The sequence below is a fragment of the Eriocheir sinensis genome, chromosome 17, assembly GCF_024679095.1.
Source record: "Eriocheir sinensis breed Jianghai 21 chromosome 17, ASM2467909v1, whole genome shotgun sequence".
Classification (NCBI taxonomy): domain Eukaryota; kingdom Metazoa; phylum Arthropoda; class Malacostraca; order Decapoda; family Varunidae; genus Eriocheir; species Eriocheir sinensis.
In genome coordinates, this window is record NC_066525.1 from 8,408,702 (window position 1) to 8,428,325 (window position 19,624).

Below are 19,624 nucleotides of genomic sequence, written 5' to 3' on the forward strand. Positions count from 1 at the left end.
TTTACTTGGTGAAAGTTACTGGTGTACTGTTGCTCTCTATAGGAGCCTGTGTTCACTGCTTGGAGGCCTTGCGCTCATTCATGTTCCAGCCTAGACATACGTCTGTGTACCTGAGGACAACGATGACACATCAGCCATCTGATGCTGCCCTAGTTGCCCGGCGCCTGAGTGCGCGAGCCCTCGACTGTCGTCCTCAAGAAAGCGACGAAGAAGAATGCAGAGTAACTTGTTTATTGGAGGAAGCTGGAAACAAATTACCCAGTGTGGCTCCCTTCGTCAGTTTGGAAGGGATGCCTTCCTGCCAAGACGCTGGACTGTCTTTGCCTTCCATAGCCTATGTGGTTCCCCAGGAAAGCCTGCTTGCAGCTACCACGACAGAAAGGCTGGCTAAGTGCCACCGCCAATGTGGTAGTGCTTTCACCAATCAAACCCAATCAAAAGGATTTAATATGGTTGTTGAGGATAACTACTTCTCAACTGACATCCTTACGCTTACCTGCAGTATTGGCGGAATTATAGGCTTATATTTGGGATATTCTATTTTTGATTTAATTCAGTACTTGCAACAAGGTTTGAGAAGATCTGGTATCCCGTTATCCCAATTTTCTAAAGTGTATGTCGTATTAAAAGTGGTGGTGATAGGGATAGGCATTGCAATGGCACTCCTGCAGCTTCACACCTTTCTGATGTTTCACGAAGTTTCCTTATCTATTTCCAAGACCTCACGAAAGAATCACAGCGATGGTTTAGTCATTACAGCATGCCGATGGCCGCCTCTCAGCCTGCAGCACGTCGCAGACCAGCTTAGTCTTAATATTTCAAATCTATTATTATACAAACTACCAAGTGAAGAACGCCCATTGGAGGTGCTGAGAATACTAAATACTCTGCCGGGCAACTGGTCAGATTCATCTTTGGACAGCCTCTGGGAGCATGCAAGTTGGAACGTCACTGATGTGATTGAAGCTTTATCTGTTGCCACTAAGGACAAGAAATATTTCACACTGTTTTGTAGCAGCAATCCTTACTGTGCTGAGCTGTGGCAGCCAGTCATAACGCCTCTCAGTCGTTGCTTTCAGCTGAACACCTCCATACAGGGATTGGATGTGCATGAAATAACGTTGCTTTTTCCGGAGGTGCTCGAAAGAAAGTCTATTCTGGGTACCAACCCACAACTTTATTTCACTGTCTCCCCGGCAGATGAACCGATCCTTCTGAGTCAGTTGGTACCAAAGACGGCTTACCACAGAGTGCTTGTCACTTACACTACTGCTCAGTACAAGCGTTTGGAGAACAAGAAAATTAAGGAGCGGGTCAGTTATAACACATGTGTTCACAGATGCCTGGCTGAGTTAGGCACTGCTCCATTCCTCTGCCGCCTCCCTTACATGGACTGGCGGCCTGATCTGCCCCCCTGTAACCAGACGCAGTATGCCTCTATTCCCAGGTACCTCAAGGGTCTTGAGACCCTGAATGGCTCAGGGAAAGCATTCAGTGCTCGACGTTATGTTTCCAGCGAGCTACTGGATCTAAGCAATCATTGTTATCGCGTTTGCCGACACCATCAGCGTAATTTTCAACTAATTACTGTGGAGAAGGTGCTGGACTACTTCCCAACGGTGGTGGTGCGCCTCCACCAGGACGAGGACGTTTTTCTGCAGGAAGAAGACCGCCACACAATACCGCAGATCATCAGCGACATCGGTGGCATAGCAGGATCCGTCGTGGGGTTTTCTATACTTTTTTTACTGCAAATAATGTTGTTGCGCCTCTCCACCCGCCAAAGATAATATAGTATTTCCATATCTGATAACTTATCGTTTAATGTCCATCCCATCTGGTTATTTTTACCTGGAAACGTCATAGAATGCAAAAATCCCACAACCCATGGTGTCCATTCATTTCATTTCTAGGGGACCCGCAGGGGGCCACTCTCGGGTGGCATGATATGCGGGGGTTGTGCGGGGGGGACAGGATTAGGATAAGGGTTAGGATGAAGAAAGGTATTGGGATATGGTAAAGGGCCAGGATTAGGGAGATAATGATTGATGATTCTAATCCTAAATGTGTCAAGAGTGAGACTATTAACTACATGAGATGGGAGATGATTCCACTCTTGGATGCTGCGGGGAAAGAATGAATATTTGAATATACTAGTGTTAGTCTGGTAAGTGTGGTATTTAAGGTTGTGGCTGCCTCTAGTGGATCGTGTAGTTGTCGGGTGTAAATATAAAATAAGTGTCTTTATTTATGTCTACTAAATTGTTTGTGGTTTTATATAGCATTTGTTGTCTGTGTATATATTTGTCTTCGTGTTGCTAATGGATCTAGTTTTATGTCTTGTTTAAGCAAATCAGTGACTGATGTAGTGTGTCTGTAATCACGTCCCGACCCCCAGGATCTTGTGGAGGGGTTTAAATCGAAATTTATAGCGAAAGGCGTCTATCATAAACGAATAGAAATTATTAGTAGAGTCCTGCAAGGAAATAATACTGACTGATGATGGTAATATTATAGTAGTTTATTTTGTTATAGGTATACGTCCATCAAGTATATATCCTGTAATTGTCTTAAATCAAACATAATTTCATAATCTATAATGCAGTTCGAGCATCTTCAGGTAGTGAATTACTACATTTGAAGGTTTGCAAAAGTTTACGCTAGCACATGGAGGAAGTTCCTGTATGGTGACCTCCCTTGGCACGCCAGCCACCCACTCCTTCGTAAGCTGTGTCCCGTTACTGTAGGCGCCGCATCTGTGTATGGAGAACATTCCTATCCTGGCTAACTTCTCATATAACCATTCACTGCACAAATAAAATGCATTAATTTGTCTAGCACAAGTGTTGAGTGATGTTGGAAATACAGTGGCAGCTTGTATGCTTGTACGGTTTAAATATACGCAATAATTCTTAAATATCGTATAATTCACGTGACAAGAAATTACACATGCACTGAGTGAGTGAGAATGGCTCTCTACATTTATTCATCGATTAATTTCCTAGAGTCCACCACATTTACTGAGAAGCGGCCATGACAGGCCTGGCATGACGTCATCTTTCAGGAAGTTCCAATAACGAAGACAGTGGAGAGAAGATTCATCACAACCATGGCACTATAAACACATGCACGATAAAAAAAGATAATAAAACTTTAAAACATACCCATCCGCATTTTCTTGCTCCCCATACAAAGCTACAAATCGTCGAGGAAATAATTGAAGCCTCCGTTTAGAAGAGCATCACGTGCCAGTTGGAGCGTAGAGTCAGTGATCCAGCCTTAGCCTACTTTCGGTGAGTGTGCGGCGGCTTCACATTTATTCCTCCTGTCCTTACGTTTAGTCACCAGTCCTCCCTTCTCAACGTCGGGTGAGTGCCTGGCTACCTGTTCCATCCTCCAGGTGCCTTAGCGGGGCCTGGAGGTGGCAATTAGTCGTGATATTGATCGTTTTAGAAGTTGCGTCGTTCCTCCCTCGAGCTGGCATGTATTCCTGAGACTTGAAATTATCTCTTATTTCTTTATCTATTGTCCGGTGCTTCTCCGTGTCGCTTTTTCGGTCATGGTTATCAGGGCCGCGGTAATATATTAACTAGATATTCTTTTCTTTTGTTAGTGTGTGGAGGTTGTTAGCGTTGTGGGTCATAGCGGGGATATTCGTATATTTCCAGTCTCTCTTATCTGGTTTTCCGTCATGGCCTTTTATTTCGATGTTCTATTATTGTGTGTGGCCCGGGCTGTGGGTTCCTGTGTTCCTTGTGGAGGCGAAGGAAATTACAAAACAGGTGCAAGGAGATTGGCAGCCATTTTAGGATACGGTGTTTCTCTATATTTTCCAAGTCTTTTTTTTCTTTTATTTTCCGTCACCCCCTTCCATGTTTCTGCTGTTATTTGTGTGGCCCGGGCTTTGGGTTCCTGTGTTTCTTGTGGAGGCGAAGAAAATTACAAAACAGGTGTAGGGAGGTGGCAGCCATTTTACGGTACGGTGTTTCTTTATATTTTACCAAGTTTTTATATCCTAGTGTTCCGTCACGCCCTTTCATGTTTCTACGCTTTCGTACGTGGTGGCGAGGGCGTGAGGTTCTCGCGCCACTAATGAAGATGAAGGAAATGCATTAAACAGGTGCACGTAGACGGCAGCCATTTTAATGAACAGTGTTTTCAAGACAAAGCCAGACATGTCTTGCCGAACAATTACGGTCCCATTAATGTGAAATTCAAGCCTACCAGGATTTCCAACCTGATAATATTAGGTATCGGGTTCGCAGCTGGTGGCCACTCATGGGAAATACCAAATCATTTAGATGGAGGGCAGTCATTGCTCCCACGGCCATAGCATATCCGGGAAGCGAAGGAGGTAGGTCAGAGGTAGTGTTTCAGGCCTAAGAGGGTAGCGAGAGTATCTACAGCAGCCTCGAATAGCGTTATATGTCTTCAGGCAATTTGTAGTTTTGTATCTGAAGGTAAATTCATTGTTCACTTAGACAACCTTTCTTCATGGTTCAGGGCGTGTCTCCCTTTCCCTGACCCTGAATTTACCATTCCCACATTCGATACCTCAAGTTATATGTGAAGGGAAAGATCCAGAAAATGGACCATTGCAATATTTTATTTTTATTTTTATACCTTATCACATCTATCATTCATGAGACCAGTCTTTTGGAGGCTTTACTTACTTTACTCAGAGAGGATGAAGTTAAAATTCTTTGTCTTCAGCAAACTTTGTAGTGAGAGAAAGAGGAAAATTAATGTTAGTCTTCAAAAGATTAAATTCTTTCTACCTCTTTACTTGTATATGGTGCCTATAATCATGTTCTTAATACTATTATTTTATTAACCCGTGGGCTTCGGCTATGGGGAAGCTGAGAAGTGGCCGGGAAACGGCAACATTACACTGCATTTTGAGACTAAGAAAAGAACATGGAACATATATCAGAGTACTCCTCTCATAACCATTCTTTTTGGGTGGTGTTTGTTACAAAATAAACAGTCTCGTGACACATGGCATCTAGCTGAGAGTCGCTTGTTATCTACTTTAGAGAATTTGACAAGCGATTACTGTATGGATAGCTAATTCAGTCTGCCATGACCTTACAGCACCACCTATGACAAATAAGCCCACCTCAAGATCAGTCACCTGCCACAATGACCCAGAGCATGCATGGTGGGTTGCTCTATGCCGCCACCGCCTACAGTTAGCTCAAATTAGGCGTTTTGAGCCGAGCCCCAAATGGGGTCCGCCATTTCAGCGGACCGACTCGCGGGAGCCCAAAAATGGGTCCGCTGATGCTGCCGGGTTAATAGCCATCAACAATCTCTGGAGATTATATCAATTACCCACCAATAATTACTCTAAATTCCTATCAGCACAGCAAAATTTGTAGTTTTCTAATTATATTTCTTCTTTTTCAGGGGCTCATATTTCCTGAAGAGCACCATTTTTTATCAGGGTGGGTTACCAACGAGCAACAACGGACGGGCAGAGGAGCCAGGGGGGTGCTTCTCGCTCCGTGGGAGGAAGGTGAGCCCTAAGGTGTTAGGCTGTACTTGTATTCTTTGTTACCCAACTCTGTACTTGTATTCTTTGTTACCCAACTAGAATGTTTTATTAGATAAAATATAATTACATCAAAATATAACATTTATTTAAATTAAGTCAAAGTTTTTGCGACAAGTTTTTGGTTCATAGCAGGATTCCAAAAATATTCTCAACAGAATTGCCCAAGAAACAACACATGAGATTGTATATGCAAAGAAGAGAGAGAGAGAGACATTAATTTCCTTATATTTCTTTTTATCTAAGGACATTCTAATGGTATTTCATCAATGATGCAAAAATACATTTTGTAGATTGCCTACTTGTTTTGCAGGGACGAAGTGCGTTCCCTATCCAGTAGCAAAAGGCGATGGATCCCTCCTTCTAGCTTGAGACGAGATGCACTTACCCCAGACAACAAATATGACCTCACTTTCCGAAAGGTAAGCGCATTATGGATGACCTCACTTTCCGAAAGGTAAGAACATTATGGATCCTCATACTTTCACATTCTAGAATTTTGCAAAGGAAGTTAAATTAAATGTAGAAGGAATAATTTGGTAAAGATTTGTTTTAGTACCGTGTCAGTATCTCATTATCTACTTAATGAAACATCACTATCTCTTCATATATCTTTTCTACAAACCTTCAACAGTCATGGTAATGCTTTGAAAATCCAATTCAAGGACTTTTTTTTTACTCTTGTAAATAGGGGATAATGTTTACGAAAGCGCGTCACCTCCTCTGGCGACGCTTCGCCGCAGCAGCCGCCGCAGCCATAAAATAGCTCACAGAGGGTTTAGGGTCGGGGAGCATATTTAAACTACTCCAACCAAACTTTACGACCTACTAACGGTGGGGGCTGTGCCCCCCTCGACCCCCCCCTTCTAGCCAGGGGGGCATAGCCCCCCACATGTATATGTGACTTATTTCAGCGAGGAGGTATTTCTCGCAACACCAGCTGCAGCGTCTCCGCACCCGTCGCCAGAGGAGACGACACGCTTTTGTAAACATTATCCCCTATTTTCAAGAGTTAAAAAAAGTCCTTGAATTGGATTTTCAAAGCGTTTCCATGACTGTTGAAGGTTTGTAGAAAAGATATATAAAGAGCTTCTAATGTTTCATAAGGTAGGTAATGAGATACTGGCACGGTACTACAACGAATTTTAACCAGTAATTTTATTTTTGTGATTGATCTAAGGTAGAAAAAGTTTTGAAAATATAACTTTAGCTCTGGAGGCCAAATACTGTTTTATTACATGCAGTAATCTTGTTGTCTTACAGGTTCGAGGAGTTCTCAACAAACTCACCCCTGAGAAGTTCCATAAGCTAAGCAATGACATCCTAAATGTAGGCCTTGATTCCACCACACTTCTCAAAGGGGTCATTTTGTTGGTAGGTTGATATAATTATTCTTTTTTATTCTTGATATACAATAATGAAATAACTTTGAAAATATTAAGTTCATCATATTTATTGTTTTGTCATTTACTTATCTAATGCAGGTGCACGTTTATTCTCTCAGATCTTCGAGAAGGCCCTTGATGAACCCAAATATTGTTCTATGTACGCACAGCTGTGCAAACGGCTGTCAGAAGAGGCTCCAAACTTTGATCCACCCGACGGACCTTGTACATTTAACCGCTTACTATTGAGCAAGTGCCAGGCAAGTTTTGACAGTGCTAAGAACTATTGGTGTCAGTATGGAAGGAGAGTGGCAAGAGTTTCTTGTAGGTAGAAGATAAACTGAATATACATGGCAATCATGAAATATATACCATATGCAATTTAGAGATTTAGAAGAAAGATGGGTAAATTTATGAAAACACGTGAAAAACAGATGGTACTAGACCTTAAGGAATTTCTTGTTATATAGTATGGTGATGAAAAAATGTTGGGGAAGGGGGTCTAGCCTATTCAGACTCCATGCAAACCTACAAGTCAATAGACATCTTTTTCAATAACTTGGATATTTTTTTGTGTTTAAAGTGCTGATAGAAGGCATGGCAAGGGTTTCTTTCCAGAATACTAAGGATTGTCAATTGTTTACAGGATGAATTCGAGCGCCGGCGCCGTGCCTCTGAGGCATGGGATGGGTCAGATGGAACAGCACTTACACCAGAACAAGAAGAAGAACGGGCAGCAGCAAAGCGCAAAATGGTTGGCAACCTGCGTTTCATTGGTGAACTGGGCAAGTTGGAGATCATCCATGAGTCCATTCTTCATCGTTGCATCCAACAGGTAGGGATGCACTTTAGTAAATTTAACCCTTAAACTGTTAAACGCTCGCTGCGTCCTCCAATCGCACTCAAATTTCCCGCATATGAGTGTATTCCAACAATATTTTACGAGCCGCAGCATTACCAATTCAGTGGGCTTTACACTAAATTTGATGGAAGATGGTATCAGCCTAGCGCGGAAAATCTAGTGATGAATAACTGGTGAATGTTGTTGTCCAATATATTTAGCGACATTTTTACACAGCACCCTATCATGAGATCTAGTCAGTTGCCTCAGAGCCCTCAGTATGGTTGGCCGTCGCGCACGCACAGACATAAGTGTTCACAGGCAACACCCCTGAACGTGCCTGTATGTTCACAGGAAAGGCATACATATCCGAATCTTATAGATCTGGGCCTCCTCTTTCCAACGGTGCTGTTAAGAGCCGTTAAGAGACCCCACCCCCCTGTTGGGTTGTCCGAGTATGCCTGTGGGGATCATCGCCTCCCTCACCACGCACAATGAATTGGTTAAAAGGGTTAACTAAAATGTCTTAGAGTGAAATGTGAAGTGTTTCATTTAACTGGGAATTTTACAGCTTATTTCATTCGGCCTGGACACCACTTTTATGTTTTTATCGTTTTGCACATTATATCTCCTGTTATCTTGTGTCACATTTTTATCAGTAATCTTGCGTCATACATTTTTACCGGTACTCTTGTGCCACATTTTTATCAGTATTCTCATCTGTTTGGTTATCTAGATTTTGCCTCATGCATCAGCATATCTCTTCTGGTCTGAATCATTTATCTACACTTATTTTGCCTTTTTTTTCACTTGTTTTATTCTTAATTTTTTACTCCTTTGTATATGTGCAAAGCAAAACTAAGAAATTTTGCTCCATCTCATTTTTAGGCCTGTATGATTGCTTCACTTTTCTTAACATATATATAGATTTCTCCATAATGAATTTAATTCCTCTTGTTCAATCAGTATGTCAAATGACATTCTGAATATTTTTTTAATGATTGCATTTTTTGTTGGATGTTCATGTAGTTCAATTTTTTATGCAGCTAAGAAACAATTTCAACCTTTCAGCTGTTGGAGAAGCGCAGGCGTCGACCAGTGGTTGACTTGGCTGAGGATCTGGAGTGTCTGTGCCAGATAATGAGGACATGTGGGAAGGTGCTGGACAAGCCCAAGGCTAAGGTAACTCAAAAAGTACTATTTTTGTTGAAATAATAAGAATTGCAATTTACCTTTCTGTAGTTTTCTTTTAAAACAGTGTGTGAGATATGAGACAAACAGCAAAGAATAAGTAGGTGTAGGAATGGTTTGGTATACATCATGTTAAGGTGAATAGGGGATGGTCAGTTTGCCTGATTCTGGTATGCAAAGAATGATGAATGGGCAACTTCAAAGAGATACTCAGCACCAAACACTGGGGCACCTTACCTCTAATCATCTTGTTAAACCGTCAAGGTTAGGTTTGGGACTGAATTCCCTTCTTATCCATTTTTCCTATGAAAAATTGGTCATACATCTATTCTTGACATTCTCCTCTGCCTCTTTTGAATTAAGATCAACATATTTAATTTGATGAGATGATGCCATACAATCGTAGTGAAATCCATTGAGTCATAGGCAGCACCAGATAGAGCTACCATTGGGCCCTGGTGCTGCAAGTAATTACTACAATTGTTATAAACACTATTAGTTATGAAAATCTTAATTTACACACCTGGCCTGGACAGCCGGGCCCTGGTGCCAAGATACCAGCTTCCCCCCCCCCCCCCCTCTCTTGGGCCCTGGTCATAGGAGGTAGAACACTATGCGTGAAGAATGGACTAGGGTGATAATGACTTTAAGGCTTACCTGCTCATTGTTTCAATTTTTGCCAACAGCCCTTAATGGACCAGTACTTTGAACGCATGTACCAGCTAAGCAGCAGTGTGGAACTCCTGGCACGGATCCGCTTCATGCTGCAGGATGTGCTGGATTTGCGTGCTGCTAACTGGGTGCCTCGTAAGATAGCCCAGGTGGATGGTCCTCGTACCATTCGTCAGGTACGTAAGGTTTTAATAAAATTTATGTATGTGTAAGATGTGGAATTTTTGATAAGGCAATAAAGGTGGAATGTTTATAATGAAAGATGGAAGAGATCGGTCAAGATAGTAATGTAAAGGGGATAGCGATAACCTCTCCCCCACACCTCTCCTGAATGCTATTGTTTTCCTTGATAGCAATATCATTATTAGTATTATATTTTTTTATCTTTCTTAGATATACAGTATACATGCTAAGTATGAACTCATGTTTACAGGTGCGAGAGGAAGCAGCGCACGACCTTGGTGTTTACATCCCACCACCTTCGTCGCATGGACCTCCACGGTCCTCTGGCCCCATCTCTCCTTTAGCTGGTGTTTCATCCTTTTTCCCACCGGTATAACAGACTGTGTGTGTTTTTGTAGGATAATGATTAGAACTTGAGGACATCTCATAAAGCCTCACTTAGTGTGTCACATGAGTATATCAGTATTTTCTTGAACTAACATATTCATATCTCATGTCAGCATAACCTCCTGTTCTTTTCTTTTAAACCTGGAGTAGTTATAGCTTTCAAAGGTAATATCTTAAGCCTAGGTTTTATAAAGTTTATTTTGTTGCAGCCGGGAGGGAATCGCACAGGCATGGAGGATGTGTTTATGGGAGCAGTGACACTAGGAACAGGTCCAGGAGTCATTTCCTCACAGCCAGACAAGTATGGCTATGACGCAAATGGATTTGGCTCAAATGTGAGTGGCGGTGGTGGTTACAGGCCACGTCAGCAACAAGGAGTAAGTATTGGCAGCTACATGATTGTCACAAGTAAACTTCAGTTTATAGCATTTCTCTCAGAAATTTCATTCAAGATATTGTTGCAATGAGGCTTTAGAAAAAAAAAAAAGTAGTATGTCACTTTGAATTCAATACACTTCCATCTTGATGTCCATGTAATAAGCATTTCATTATTCTCAAACATTTGGAACCATTCAGTGACAAGGTAGCAATGAAGAGGTGTACTCTGAATTACGCAGATGAAATTATAAACACTATTCAGAAAACTGTTGCAACAGTTTTTTTTCCACATGTATTTTAAAATAATCAAGTTGCATTATCAATCACATCTTAATTGATTCCTTAATTTATAGTACTTTCCCCAGAATAAACACTTCAACAACCAGAACTTCAGTAGACAACAGCAGAACAATCAGTATAACCAGCAGCAGAATTATAGCAACAGTAAGTACTAATACATTTGTTTAGGGCAAGGGCAACCAAGGTTGCCTAGCAAGAACCTTATCTGATTGTTGTCAAATTTTTCAGAGCTACCATGTGTTTCTGAACATTAGTAGATAATCTACTACTCTCACCCCTGTGTGCATGTTCATCATATTTATAGTTATCATATTCTGCTGTTCTCAAATTTAAGTGATGCATAAAAGGTATGGCAATATATGAAAATTAATATAATGTGTATTATACTATTTATCAGACTTATTGAAAATATATCTTGTATTCTTTCCTCAGTTGCTACAAAGGACTTGCCCCCTCGATTCAAGAAAATTTTAAGTGTCTCAAATTCAAGTGGATCAGGCAGTCCAGATGGGGAGGTGTCACTTCGTCCTGCCCCATCCAGTATGATGCTCAAACCTAAGACACCAGGGATACTTCCTCAGAGTGCCTTGGGCAACCAGCAAAGTAGTGACCATCACCACTCAAACCTGCCGCTGGCTCCCCAGGCTCAAGCTCCTAACCAGAAGCCCACACCACCTCTTCTCCATAAAGACCCTCCAATTCTAATCAAACAAGCTTCAACTGACAAAGCACGTGACAAGAAAAAGGATCGGGTTAGTAAGCTGCATTGGTCATTTGTATTTTCCAATGACAATGGGAGTGTATTGATCATTGAGAAATAGACTCCTATACAGTAGCCACTCCTTCACAGGGAAAGTTCTCTGGGATTATAAGTGCTGGTAATGGAGATTGAGAAAGAGGGGGGGAGGTCCTGTTCTAACCCCTGGTCACATAGCCCTACACTGCCATCAAGACCCCATCTCTCCCTATTTTTATCACTAGTTCTGTCCTCATCATGAATAGGAAATAAAATTCTTATTTCTGATCCATGTGAAGAAGCTTTAATGTTTAACTTATTAATGATTTTACTTCATTACTCCTCCATCAGGGTCCAAGCCGTGAAGAGTGGCTTCGACGAGTGAAGAACGTCTATGAAGAATTCCTTAAGGAGCAAAATTTGGATGAAGCTGTTGAAAATTATCGCAGCCTTAGAGTGCCAGAGCGCTTTACTGCTGAAACCGTTCATGCCACCATCAATTATTTGCTGACTTTGGAGGGTAAGTGTAACACGGTTTTTCACTCATTCCATTGTGTTATTGATAAGCAAGAGGAAAATATAATAGGGGCTCAATCAATGGTGAATCAAGTCTGTTTGCAGGTAACTTGATTTACGCAAACTCTGATCGATGAGTTGACAATTGCAAGAGAAGGAATCACAGATTTTGTAGGGGAAAGATTTCAAGGTGTACAGATTATAAATATACCCATAATTAACATTGATTCTTTCCTTCACAGAGAGCAACCGGGAACTTGGGGCTCAGCTGATTGAAAAGCTCCGCTCTGAGGGCCTCATCAATGTTGATCGTCTTTTTGATGGAGTAAAACTGGTTAGTAAAACCTGCCTTCTATGTTGTCCCAAGATTTTTGTACATACTTATAAATAATTTTATTGTATTCTGTATTATTTTATTAACATGGTAAATCCACAGGTTCTGGCTAGGCTTGATGACCTGGTGACAGATGTCCCTCGAGTCAAGTCCCACATGGCAGGGATCCTGGGTTACTTGGTTGGATCAGGCACTTTAGCCCTGGCAGATGTAGCAGAACCACTGGAAGGAGGACAACATTTTCCCCTGTTTTTGCTCACCCTTCAGACCCTGCACAAACTTCATGGCAAAATGAAATTAACTCAGATCTTCAATGATAGCAAGGTAATCTTGGCAATACCATTTTGTCTTGTATAATGTGAAAATAAATGTAAATACCCATTTGAGAGGTCAGATAAACGTGCAAAGGAAAAGATTGATGGAAAATTTAAACCTGACCATTCCAATATTCAAAGTAATGGGTAATGTATTTATGCTTCTTCCTTAGGTGAACCTTCTCAACCTTCTGCCAGAGTCTGATCGAACAAAGGAAAAGTTGGCAGACCTTCTTGAGGACAGAGACCTGTCCTTCCTTTTCCCACTATTGAGGATCCAGTCTGACTTGTGGCGAGCCCTTGTTTCTGATCCAACTCCTCACACATTATACAAATACATCAAGGACACGCTAGATGTGGAACACCATACTGCTCCAGGGTTCATTAATGCTCTGATGACAGTTTTGGTGAAGTACATAACACAGGTATGTATAATATTCTGTGAAGTTGTTCTGTGGAGATGGAGCTTGATGAATATTAGGAGTTACTACTTCTGATTTTAAATTTTAAGATTTTTCATATGCCATGTTGGGACCATGGTTAAAATTTCACTCTGAATCTAGAGTAGGATAAAATTGCATTTACATTGGCCTAGTCTACTAATATGTAGACTGTAGTGTGTGTGAATGTTTTGCACCTGTACAGATGCCCTGCACATTATTTATCAAGATCAAGAGAACAAGCATTGCTAAAGCACATCAACATCTTTCAGGAAACCACTTTGGCATCTGGATGTGATCCAACAGCGATTCCAGAGAAACTGGTGACTGAACAAGAACAAGAACTACTGGCCAAGTTTAAGCCTGTCCTTCAGGCTTTCCTTCATGATCACATACAGCTTCAAGTCACAGCTGTGTATGCATTACAAGTTTTCACATATACCCACAACTTCCCGAAAGGTAATTACTAACAGATTCTCTAATGTTGGAGAGTTCAGACCAGGGGTGTGGAGTCGGAGTTAAAAATTTCCGACTCCAGGAAATTTTAAGGTTGCAGCTCTGACTCCGGCCCCCCTGCCCCTCCCCCTCTCCCTCTAATGTCTCAACTACATTTGGTATGTCGTTTTCAGCCCGCCTGTTGAAATATTTTCCTCGTTGTGGTTTCCATTCAAGTGTAGGACGTATTTACACCACAAGAAAGTCTTATCTATCATCCCAGGGCCTAAGTGTAATGGAAAATAGCAAAGTGTTTGTGAGTGTCAGTAAAGTGTTTAGAATAACACATTACGATATTTATAAAACTTGGGGCAGCCACTCACACACCAGTGCGCAATTTTTTAAAATGGTGCCTCTTCACATGCATACTGCAACTAACTCGCACACACACACACACACACACACACACATCGCACCATCACCAGGATTTGAAGCACTCTGATATATATGACGTATGTTATTAATTCATTAATAAGAGTACGTATATGATTATACGTTGTTCTGGTATTCTCATTTATTAATTTGAGTCATAGATTTTGAAACTGGCGAACATTTGGGGAGCGCACAGGATCGGTCACAGTAACATTACATCACTCAAGGTACAGTACTCGTCTATCTATATGTACATGTATTTACATCCACATTACATATACTTTATATAGACAACGTACACAATATAAACTATGAACTTGTGTTTATTAGGTTCGTCGTTAACATTATACATATTTTTAAGTTTCCGCCTCTACTAGCGTACTTTTGGCATCTTAGGGGTAAGGTCCCCCAATTAGGGCCCGTTCACACTGTGCCAACTCTGGGCCATGATAACCCAGCGACTTTTAGGCCCCCTTCAAACTGTGCTGACTCAGCATATGGCGATTGGTCTAGACCTCTTTTCGACCATGTGTGACCCTATCACATTAATATTTCACACCCAAGACCTCGTGTACCCTGAGTCTCTGGGTTGTCGTGGCCCTGAGACAGCACAGTGTTAACAGGGCTTAAGTCCCGGTTTACTAGTAGGTCCTGCCCTAACGTCGCTTCGTTTAAAGTAGTTTCATTACTCCATGCTTATGACAGTAAAGGATTCCATAAGAAACAGCTTGCTTCTGCCTATTTATACAACTGTGTGTGTGTGTAGGAGAGGTTTTGACAGCAGTGTGTGTGTGTGTAGGGGTTGTTTAGATGGCAGTGTGTGTGTGTTTAGGATTTGTTTAGATGGTGTGTGTCATTTTCATCAGCTAACTGCTATAATCATTGAATATTCAATGATCTTATCTTTGTAAATTAATTAATAAAGTAGTGGCAGTCAGTGACACGGTCCATATATCTCAGATAAGCGTTTCTTGTCAACTGCTAAGCAGCCTTGATCAGGTTGAGACTTGAGAGTGGAGATGTGTATGAGTAAGTACTACAGGAATCAGACACATTCGGTACAGAATGTTTCATGTGTTGTTGGGTGTGTTTTCTCCGACATCGTCTAGTAATTTATCTCGATGATCTACATAATTATTTAATCAGGCAAAATGTCATGTAATATAACATTTTTAATGTCTGCCCACAGAGCCCCCACAAAAGCTATTTTCTCCTCCAAATTTGTGAAAATTCCCCATGAAGTAGCAAAACTGGTCTAGCAGTCATATATCACGGTAGTATCGGGCTGGGATTGCCAAAGAGGTTGCTCAAGAAAGCCTACGGGTGCCGCAGGCAACACTTTAAAAAAAATATACATTACATGATAAATGATTACGTAAAGGAGTCGGAGGTATTTTTTACCGACTCCAACTCCGGCCAAAAGTAACTGACTCCGACTCCACACCCCTGGTTCAGCCAAGGGTTAATACACCAACCAAGACTCGCCACACTGAGGAAGGGAGGATGAATATTAAGACACATGAAGGATATACGTAAATAGGGAGGTGTGTGGGTTACTTTGTTTTGCTGTACAAGAGGAAGCAACATGTAGCTGTTGTGCCACTTTGGATTCCCATCTACTTTTAGCCTGTAGGTGCAAGCACCAGAAAGAAAAGAGGCAGGGAGGAAAGGAAGGGTATTTTTGACAGTTAAGCAAAATTCATGGAATAGAATGAAGTTTTAACTTAAAAAACACGTATAAACAAGGAAAAGGAGAATGTGAGGAAAGATTTTTTACTCTAAAGAAAATTTCAATAAGTTATTGACTTTAAAATAGATATAAACAAGGAGTGTGATCAGAGCTCATGGGAAGATATTTGATAGAAAAGTAACAAAGTAAACAAAGGGGGAAAAAAGAAAGTTATTTAGGCTTATTGACGTATTGATAGTTTCAGTAATAAATACCTCTTCATTATTTGTATTTAATTTTCAGGGATGTTGTTGCGGTGGTTTGTGAATCTTTACGATCTGGAAATAATAGAAGAAGATGCTTTCTTGACCTGGAAGGAGGACCTGAGCCAGGACTATCCTGGCAAAGGGAAAGCACTTTTCCAGGTAAGTGTACATTACATGCAGAGGAAATGTGCATTAAGTAATACATCTTATTCTTAGTTGTTGCCAGGCCGATAATATTTTCCTTGCAGATTTCACAGGTACTGATATAATCTCGTCTCAATTTTTACAATATTTCTTGATTTTATTTCTTTCCACATTGTCACCTTTTCCTCCTCATCATCATTGTCTTTCTTCCTCCTCATCCTCCTAGTCTTACTTCTTATCCATTTGTCTTTTTTCCTACATGTATGTCCTGACCATTACTTTTTTATTATTATTATCCAATTGCAGATGTCTTGCTCATCTTAATCTTGAGATATTCCCCAAAAGCTTTTCTCATGCACATTTGATGACTGTTTGTCTTTATGTGTGTGTGTGTGTGTGTGTGTGTAGGTCTGTATGTATATATATATATATATATATATATATATATATATATATATATATATATATATATATATATATATATATATATATATATATAGGTAGGTAACAGGTAGACAAACAGACTGACAACAACATAAACATTATCACCCTATCAAAACTGTGTTGGATAGGCGGGAGGGAGGATCCTAGTCTGTACCCAGGCAATGGGGGTGATCCCCCACCTCCCTCTCACTGCCAACCTGTTGTTTCACTGTCTTTTTTCAACTTTGATCAGCCATGGCTCAGTAAATATTCAGTATAAACTACTCCAGTTGGGGTATAAGGTGTGTGTGTATTCAAGCCCTAAAACTTGGGCATAAAACCATTTACTTCTGTAAGAACTTTTAAAAATCACCATTATTTGTTGTCTGGGAGGAAATTAGTCAAACCTTTGCATACCAGAGAAGCATTACTTCAAGAGAAAATTTGATATAACCTTCTTTATGGATCATTTAATGTATCATCATTCCACAGGTTAATCAGTGGCTCACCTGGCTGCAAGAGACTGAAGAGGATGATGAAGAAGAGGAGGATGCTCAATGATAAATGCCAAGGAGTATTCATGATAGACGAACTAAGTTTTAGTGAATGTAATGGAATGTGCAGCCAAGGGAGGAAAGGACTAATATTGTCAGTTGCGCCACGATAAAGATAACCAGTAAAATGAAATGAACTTAATGATTCTGAATCCTTGCTCTAAGGAGACTGTCCTGTTTCTAAAGCTTCCTGGGTATTTTGTCTTGTATTCTGTACTGTTGCTGTTATATGCGTGCCTGTTGGGGCAGAGACAGCCAGAACTCCTGGGAACAAGGCTTAAAGCAGTGCTGTGGTATGAGGTTACTCTTGATTAGGTCACATGAGGATGGAATTGAAGCAAAAAAACTGTGGAAAACACTTGAGCTTAAGCCACTGATGGCTTATCTTGAAGTCTTGGCTAACACCAAAGTGTTCTGAATACATGTCATATATATATTAATGAAAATAACTAGAAAAAGACTTACAAAAAAAAAGGAAAATCTCAAATAAAACTGAAATGATGCCTTAGTGTTGTATGAGTTTGCTACATAATCTTATAATCCATTAACTGCTTCTTCAGCTATATCACAATGTTTAATGATAAAATATTATTCAGCACATACAACTTTTTTAAAACCCTGTGGTAGTTCACTTTTAGATAGTAATTCCTTTGAATTTTAGTTTGCCTGACAATTGAACTAAAGATGTTTGATTGGAGGTTATATCTTTATTTATGAAGATACAGTGTTAGGTGTTTGTTTTTTGTAATAAAACAGTATGTGTGATAATATTTCAGGGGTGTGTGTGCATGACAAGGTTTTTATCCAACTTTTTTTTCTTTTTCTTTTTTAGCTTGCCTAGTAGGGATGTCAATCCCATTCTTCACAGTGAATCCATGTATTGCCTAAATGTCATTAAAAGGACAGACAATTTATCATTCCATATTAGTAGCCTTGGAATTCAGAAATTCTTTTTCCACTACTTTGCTGTAATTGCCTGCGGCTGTAGCACGTTTGTCGCACCGACCAATAAATATAACAAAATCATACTTCTTTGTATTCCTTTGGTTTTATACAGATTGTAAAAGTCATATTAAAGTGTGTTTACCTTACTAGATTGATGTGATTAACCTGAACATTTATATGTAGTTATGATTCTCCCTTTGTCAGTGTTATCCTCTTCCCTGTGATGACACTACATTTAACACTGACCAAATGAGTGCTCATTATTCTTGCTGTGCTGAGCTTGGCCAAGCTTAGTGCTCATTTGTTACACTGGTCCTTGAGTCTGTGGTGGATAATAACATTACATGGGGACACAGGGCCAATGTGACGAGATGGGTTTTCCTGGGTGTACATTTATCGACCAGTCTGCAAGAGGGGATGAACAGCTAGGTGGGCTGTATGTCGACAAGCGTCTACCGAGGCCGGGATGCGAGCACAGGCCCGCGAATTCGTACCAAAGCATGGTAGGGGAGAGCGGTGATGATTCGGCCACTTTTTAGAAAAAAAAAGTTTACAAATTAGTGCAATTTTGTTGATCTCAAAATGTCCATCCATCATTTGGCTCTTTAGTCTGCTAATATGACACCCGTAGCTATTTCCAGTTTTCAGATATAGGTGATTAAACAAAAGTTTCTAAATCGTCTGAACCATCCCCACGCAGAGTTGCCAGGTCGGGGACTGACAACCCGCCACATATCCTTCACCGAAAACCGCCAAATCCCGCCAGACCAATTTGCTCACCCCCCACACCCCACACACACACACACACACACACACAAAAAAAAAAAAAAAAAAAAAAACGCCAAGGCATCATAAGTAGACTTTCATAATCCAGAACATTTTTTTTCTAAAATAACCTAAAACAATAGTATCAACATTTTACACAGAAATACTTTTTAATTTATAAACAATGCCATATACCTATACTAATTACCCACAAAAGAAACAAATATATTACATGATACTAAATAAGTTTTTTTTTTTTGGGGGGGGGCTATTTCGTTGGGGATATATACCCCAAGGGAGGAAGGCTATTAATTAATGACAGTAAATAAAATGTCACCTTAAGAATTATTGTGCTGTGCAATAGGAGATATATAAATTTATCTTTAGCCTTTATATATATACCTATACTACAACGATTGATCATTATTTTATTTTGCAGCAGAGTGCGAACATTCTTCTCGACGCTCGTCAGTCGACATGTTTTATGAATCATAACCTCGAAAGTCATTTTGATATAATAAGGATAATTTGAAATACACTGGAGACACAAAAACTCGCCAAGCACGACGGAAATCCGCCAAAAAAAAACGCCAACCCGCCAGCATCAAATTTTGCCCGCCAGTGAAGATACATGTAAAACCGCCACATTTGGCGGGAAACCCGCCAAGGCGGGGATTCCCCAGCCATGGTGACGGTTCGGCCAGGGATCGAGGTGGCCACGGACACTCATAATACTCGCCATAATATTAATATAACTTGT

The 19,624-nt window shown here is 40.5% G+C and overlaps 1 protein-coding gene across 5 annotated transcripts; it reads left to right on the top strand.

Moving 5' to 3' along the window:
* The first annotated feature begins 3,236 nt into the window (after nt 1-3,236).
* LOC126999904 (eukaryotic translation initiation factor 4 gamma 2-like) lies at nt 3,237-18,180 on the top strand. Of its 5 annotated transcripts, none has more exons than XM_050863040.1 (19): nt 3,237-3,293; nt 5,410-5,518; nt 5,868-6,011; nt 6,818-6,928; nt 7,059-7,199; nt 7,586-7,774; nt 8,852-8,962; nt 9,658-9,819; nt 10,077-10,196; nt 10,423-10,590; nt 10,945-11,035; nt 11,324-11,643; nt 11,979-12,147; nt 12,386-12,477; nt 12,580-12,801; nt 12,965-13,216; nt 13,504-13,690; nt 16,071-16,192; nt 17,093-18,180. In XM_050863040.1, the coding sequence occupies exons 3-19, from the start codon at nt 5,988-5,990 to the stop codon at nt 17,159-17,161; spliced, it is 2,550 nt and encodes an 849-aa protein (XP_050718997.1). In that variant the 5' UTR covers nt 3,237-3,293; nt 5,410-5,518; nt 5,868-5,987; the 3' UTR covers nt 17,162-18,180. The 5 variants fall into 5 exon arrangements, with proteins under 5 accessions (XP_050718997.1, XP_050719000.1, XP_050719001.1 ...); XM_050863043.1 differs by having other exon boundaries at nt 10,957-11,035; XM_050863044.1 differs by having other exon boundaries at nt 5,868-5,976.
* The last annotated feature ends 1,444 nt before the right edge of the window (nt 18,181-19,624 follow it).

Excerpts from the sequence above, each read along its gene's own strand:
- LOC126999904 (XM_050863040.1), top strand. The coding sequence starts at position 5,988 with ATGGATGACCTCACTTTCCGAAAG. Across the intron at positions 7,200-7,585 it reads TACTATTGAGCAAGTGCCAG|GATGAATTCGAGCGCCGGCG; the intron begins GCAAGTTTTGAC and ends AATTGTTTACAG. Across the intron at positions 12,148-12,385 it reads TTATTTGCTGACTTTGGAGG|AGAGCAACCGGGAACTTGGG; the intron begins GTAAGTGTAACA and ends TTTCCTTCACAG.